This window comes from Gossypium arboreum, chromosome 11 (genome assembly GCF_025698485.1).
Source record: "Gossypium arboreum isolate Shixiya-1 chromosome 11, ASM2569848v2, whole genome shotgun sequence".
In the NCBI taxonomy this organism is placed as follows: domain Eukaryota; kingdom Viridiplantae; phylum Streptophyta; class Magnoliopsida; order Malvales; family Malvaceae; genus Gossypium; species Gossypium arboreum.
The window spans coordinates 56380086-56386355 of record NC_069080.1 but is presented as its reverse complement, the minus strand read 5'-3'; the positions used below and the strand labels follow the sequence as shown (position 1 = coordinate 56386355).

Sequence of the window (6270 nt, the reverse complement as noted above, 5' to 3'; positions counted from 1 at the left end):
CTGTTATTCCGAGATAGAGCCTGTGTAATGAAGAATTTGGAACTTTTATAGAAAATTTTACATGAATGATCACAGTAGTATTATGTCTATTTATCTGGGAAATGATAAAATGCACAACAATTTGAAAAAGATGTACTGGTAGCCCGGAATGAAATGTGGTATTTTTGAATCTATATTTAAATGCTGGATGTATCAGCAAGATAGTGAATATACTTTCAAGATGGGTATAGTTAGTGAAAATACCAAAATAGAGATGGTACAAAATTACCATGAATTTTAGATCAGGATTAACCCTTTCTATAAAAAAGAAATATACTATTTGAGTAATTGTCGATTATTTGACGAATCCTGCTCATTCCATTCTAGAATGAGTGGATTTCACACTTGATAGATTGCTTGAATTATTTGTTTTTGAGATTGTAAACTTATGTGGTGTATTAGTTTCTACTATGTCTGATAGAGATCTACAGTTTAAATTCCAATTTTGAAACAAGTTACAAGAAACTATGGGTATATGGTTACATTTTAGTACCGTATTTCATTTTCAGACGGATGATCAATCTAAACATATGATTTAGAATTTGGAAGATGTGCTTCGATGTTGTGTACTTGAATTTGAGGGTAATTGGGAAAAGTATTTGCCTCTGGCAGAATTTGCTTATTATAATAGTTAACAGTCAAGTACAATTTTTTTACTGTACGAGACTTTATATGGTCACAAATATAAAACTTCAGTGTTTTGGACGGAGTTCAGTGAGAAAAGATATATGTAGTAGGTTTGACTCCTTTAAGCTGAAGAAAGATGAAAATCATCTGAGACAGTTTACAAACAGTATTTGATCGTCAGAAATTCGATGTGAATCTAAAATGAAAGGAACTAGAGTTTCAGATTGGCGCTAAAATATTTTTGAAAGTTTTTCCATGGAAGAAAGTTCTTCGGTTTGGCTGTAAAGGCAAATCAAGTCAGTGGTTTATCAGGTCATATAAGATTATTGAAAAAAATTGGACCTGTTGCTTGTTGATAGGTATTATTTTTAGAGTTCTACAGAATTCACAATGTTTTTATGAGTATATGTGTTATGATAGTATCGATCAAACCTATCATCTGTTATTACTTTGATAAATGTTAAATTCAGCCTGACACGACTTACAGTGAGAGGTTGATTAGAATTTTGGCACTTGAAAAGAAAAACTGAGACATAAAAAGGTAGCTTTACTAAAAGTTTTCTGACAATGACTTCATATAGAGCGAGCTACCTAGTAACTGGAGGAAACTATGAGAAAGTAATATCTAAATCTCTTTACTGGTAGAATATTCGGGGACAAAAATTCTTTAAGGGGGAGAGTTGTAACAGCCCAATTTCGGTGAAATCGAAACAGTGGCCTCAGGACCAAAATCTGAGCCGAAAATAAAATTTATTTTTATTTTATTGCATGGTCTATAATATGATAGAAATTTCATGTGAAAATTTTGATAAGAAAATTTTACCGATTATGTGGTTAATTACGGGAAAGACCAAATCGCATAAAATGCAAAAGTTGAATTCTAGTAGCTAGAAGGATTAAATAGTTATGGAATTCAAAACCTGAGTTCCTTATATTGTAATTAGACCATTAAAGAAAAGGCTAAGGACTAAATTGGAAATCAAAATTATTAAAAGATGATAAATTATTAAATAGAAATAAAAATCATTTTTATCATCTTCTTCCCCAAAATACTACATCTAAACCCTAGGAGAGAGAGAAGAAACTTTCATGGCCAAATTGGGTAAGTTTCGTTGGCTCGTTTTTAGTAATTTTAATATTTTTGAAATCGAGATAGCTTAATTTATCTATTTGGGGGATCAATTTGAGAAATTACCAAAGTATGAGAATTAATCCATGGATGTATATGCCGAAAATTAGAAATTTATGGTAGAAAATGAAAGGTTGTTGATAGATAAACAACTTTTACAAAGTGATTTTTGACGAAAAAGTGATTTTTGATGAAAACATGATTTAGGGACTCAAATGTAAAGTTGTGAAATTGAAGAATAATGTTGAATTTTTATGAATACATGTGCTGTAAATTTTGTAATGGGATTTTGGTTAGGCTTGGAATAGGGAGTAAATTGCACAAATTTTATTTTCTGAGCTTAGGGACAAAATAGGAATTTATGAAAAAGTTAGGGGCAAAATGGTAATTTTTTCTAGGATGTAAATTGAGTCCAAATGAGTATGAAATATGAGAAATTGATGAAAATTTTACTCCTATAGATCAGGATAGACCAAATTCGGAGCTAGAACGAGGAAAGAGGAAAATGTCGGATTAGTAGATTTTACGTACACGAACATTGTCGAGGTAAGTTCGTGTAACTAAATTGTGTTTATTTACATACTTGCATTGATTATGTTTATGTAAATTGTATAAATGTCATAAATATGTGAAATGATTACAGATTCGATCAAGCTCGATAAATAAAAATGTTTAAATTAAATGATAATGCCCGATAGATGATAAAGGATAAATGATGAGAATGTTACTTATATGCTTTAAATGAATGTGGAATGTGTTCATTTGAATTATATGAATTTTTTGGATGTATGAAATAATCACATGCCCGATAACGCTTGAGAAAAATGTTTAAATCCCGGTTGAATAAAATGGAAAATCAATGGATATGTGATTTCTTAAAATGAATGAGGTCCTACATTTGTTGCTATTGGGATTTAGCTCAGACGAGTAATCCTATTGACCTTATTATAGAAACGGATTTAGCCCAGACAGGTAATCTTGATATGAGTCCTCTCAAGCACATGTTATAGATTGGATTTAGCCCAGATGGGTAATCCAGATCAAGCTCCTTATAGCATATGCCATAAAAAGAATTTAGCCTGGATTGGTAATCCTGTTGTATACATGTGTGGCTCGAGAGTGTACTCTTTGATATCGTACCTTATAGGTACCATTGGATCTGATTTGTGCGATCTTGATTCGTACACCTCGAGTGTATTACCTATGTATCCATTGTTATTCCAAATAAATTCAACGGGTGACAATTCTAGACATGAGAAGATATGAATGATAAAATGAGTTGTTAAACGTATCCGTCAGAAATACAAGAAAATGATGTTACATGACAAATGATATATGAAAAAAATGTGATGATGATATTTGTACATGGATTTTATCTGATGAATATATGTTCATTCTTGATTATGGACTTGTACACCTTGAGTGTACTAATTGTGACCATGATATTCCGAGTAATGTGGGTAAAGTTCTGACATGAAATGATCTGAACTTGAAATGAACTATTATGAAATTTACTTGTAATATAAAGAGATGATTTATACATGTTAAACGAATACATGTTGCGGAAAGCATATGTGTATGGAAACTTGATTGTTGTTGAGCCCATATATGTTTGAGATGTTATTATGGAATATATGACTAACAAGGTCAATGAGGATGTGTGTAGTGCTTGACGTCAAATTGATTGGAGATGCCTTACATAGTTACCTCAAAATAGAATGAATGGTAAGTTAAGTACCATGTTATACGAACTTACTAAGCATTTTATGCTTCCTTAGTTTTATTTCTCTGTTTTATAGTAAATCGGAAGCTCGTTGGATTAAAAGCTTGGCAGAGATCACTCACACTATCCATCGGCCCATGTCAGTACAATATGGTAAATCAATTAAGGTTGTAATGGCATGTATAGGATATATTGGCCATAATGGCATCTAAATGTATATGATGCTTGTAATCTAGCCATCGAAATGGCTAGTAATGGTTTTTTTTAATATACTTGAAGTGTCAAACTATGGTAGCTACACATATGTTAAGTAGTTGATCAAACTATGTGTAACTTGAGGACTTAACTAAGGTAAGATTATAGACATGTATGCATGAAATGATATGCCATGATGAATGATGAAATTTGCTTGATTTTAATGCTTGAAATGGTTGGTACTTGGATGTGTGATTCAAGTTCAGGTCATGAGTGTGATTTTGGGTGAGAAATGAAGCTAGGAATGACTTTATTTTGTCCACAGGGAAAACACACAGGCGTGTGTCTAGACCATGTGTGACACACGACCTAGTACATGGGTGTGTAGTTAGGCCGTGTGTCCCCTACAACTTAAATTCAAGAAACAAAATGCTCAGAATTAAGCACACGAGCAGAGATACGGGCATGTGTCTCAGCCATGTGTGCCACATGGCCTAGAACACGAGTGTGTGTCTTGGCCGTGTGAAACCTGCACCTAATTTCACAATAAATTAATTGACCACACAGCTTGGCACACGAGTGTATGGCATGGCCGTATGCACAGGTTTGAGAGTTACACGAGGTCAAACATTGCCTGTAGAATAGGCGTGTCCCAGGGTGTCCCTCGAACCAAACGGGGCCTATGAGCTCTACACCTTGGAAAAATTTTGAAATTTCGCGAAAAATTCTTAAGAGTCCCCGATTAAGTCCCAACTCGATTCGAATGCTCGTATTGGTCCTCAAGGGTCCAATTTAGGAACGCTTTGAATGATCTTCATAAATAAATAGTGAATAACATGAAATGTCTTTAAATGGTTAGAAAATCTTCGGTAACGCTCCGAAACCCTGTTCCGGCTGCAGATACGGGTTAGGGGTGTTACAATAAAGGTTAGTGTAAAACTTGCATACCAATGAAGGAGAATAACTTTTAGGATGAGTGCATAAAGTTTCCTACTTCAGCTTAGAGATAGTTTTGTAGACTTGCTTGCCCAAGTCTTGCTATTGCGAAAGGAGAATGGCCTATTCTGGGTGTAAGTTTCGCATAAAAATGTTGTCTTGAAACCGATCCTTGGCCATTTTTTTTAAAAAGATCACCGGTTCTTTTTTCTCTGTTGGCATGGAGGATTCCGATTCATGAACTGCAATTGTAGAGGATGACTATTCTTCAGCAGGTTTGGTGGCTTTCTTGACTGATCCTCTCGTTCTTTCTATATTTTGTTTGTTTTGTGGAGTGAAGATGGTTTAAAGCTATAAAGGTACGAGCATGGGGAAGAGAAAGTGAATAAAAATGGCTGCTTTGTATGTGTTACAGTTGGCACGGTGACGGAGGGTTTATAGCAAGTGAAAGAAGAAGATAGAAATGCGTGATTTATTTTTGTGAGGAGATATAAAGCTAGCGGGAATAAATGTGTCCAATGGAGTTCCACTCGTTGAGACAAATTATACGGCTAGGTCACGTTTTATCAAACGATAGGATCTAAAAATTCTGATTTGCCCTTCATCCGTGATGAGTCATACGTGACAGTACAATAGTATGAACTGCGTTGACAATAAAGCCCAAGTGCGTCGACAATGGTACCTAATTATTCTACAAAAATAAATAAAAAAGAGTAAAAAACACTCGAACAGAAACAAAATTAAAATAAAATTACATAATAATAAATTCCATAAAAATTAAAAATTTTCAAACAATTTAATGGTCTCTACCTACGTTTCATCAATATTCCAAAAATAATGTTTCAATCACTGGCCATTCACTTTGAACTGGTGTCCATCATGTAAACCTCTGATTATGACCACACCATAAGGAAATACTTCGACAACTTCAAAAGATCCAAACCAATTAAAGGGCAGTTTACCCGGGTGCCGTTTCAGTCTAGAATTGAATAATAAAAGTTGTTGACCCACGATAAATTGTCACTGCAAAATAATTCTGTCATGCCATCGTTTGGACTTTTCCTTGTAAATTACAGAGTTTTCATAGGAATTTTGCCTAATCTCCTTTAGTTCAGTGATATCCAATAGTCTTTTCTTTCCAACAGCTTCATAGTTCATGTTCACTTGCTTAATTGCCCACATTTCTTTATGCTCCAGTTCAACTGGCAAGTGACATGCTTTCCCAAAAACCAATTGATATGACGACATCCCTAATGGAGTTTTGTATGTTGTCCTCAATGCCCATAAAGCGTCATCCAATCTAGAAGACGAATCCTTCCTTGAAGGGTTCACAACGTTCTCAAGAATGTTTTTAATTTGTCGATTCGATACTTCAGCTTGTACATTAGTTTGCGGATGATAAGTAGTAGCCATTCTATGACTAACTCTATATCTTTTCAGTACGACTGCCACTTGCACTGAAAGTGTGTACCCTGATCACTAGTCAATGCCTTTGGTGTGCCAAAGTTGGTAAGTATATGCTTGTGAAAAAATTTAAGCACTGTCTTTGCATCATCCTTTGGGACTGCAACAGCTTCAACCCACTTCGAGGCGTAGTCAATAGCTACTAATATATAAAGAT

At 34.3% G+C, this 6270-nt stretch overlaps 1 protein-coding gene across 1 annotated transcript; it reads right to left on the bottom strand.

The window, feature by feature from the left end:
• Positions 1-5669: 5669 nt before the first annotated feature.
• On the bottom strand, positions 5670-6062 carry LOC108479030 (uncharacterized). Its single transcript, XM_017781467.2, has one exon. It carries the CDS (start codon positions 6060-6062, stop codon positions 5670-5672), a length of 393 nt encoding a protein of 130 aa, XP_017636956.2.
• Between the last annotated feature and the right edge of the window lie 208 nt (positions 6063-6270).

Bases quoted from the DNA above. Each gene is read 5' to 3' on its own strand.
- LOC108479030 (XM_017781467.2), bottom strand. From the start codon at position 6,062: ATGGCTACTACTTATCATCCGCAAACTAATGTACAAGCTGAAGTATCG.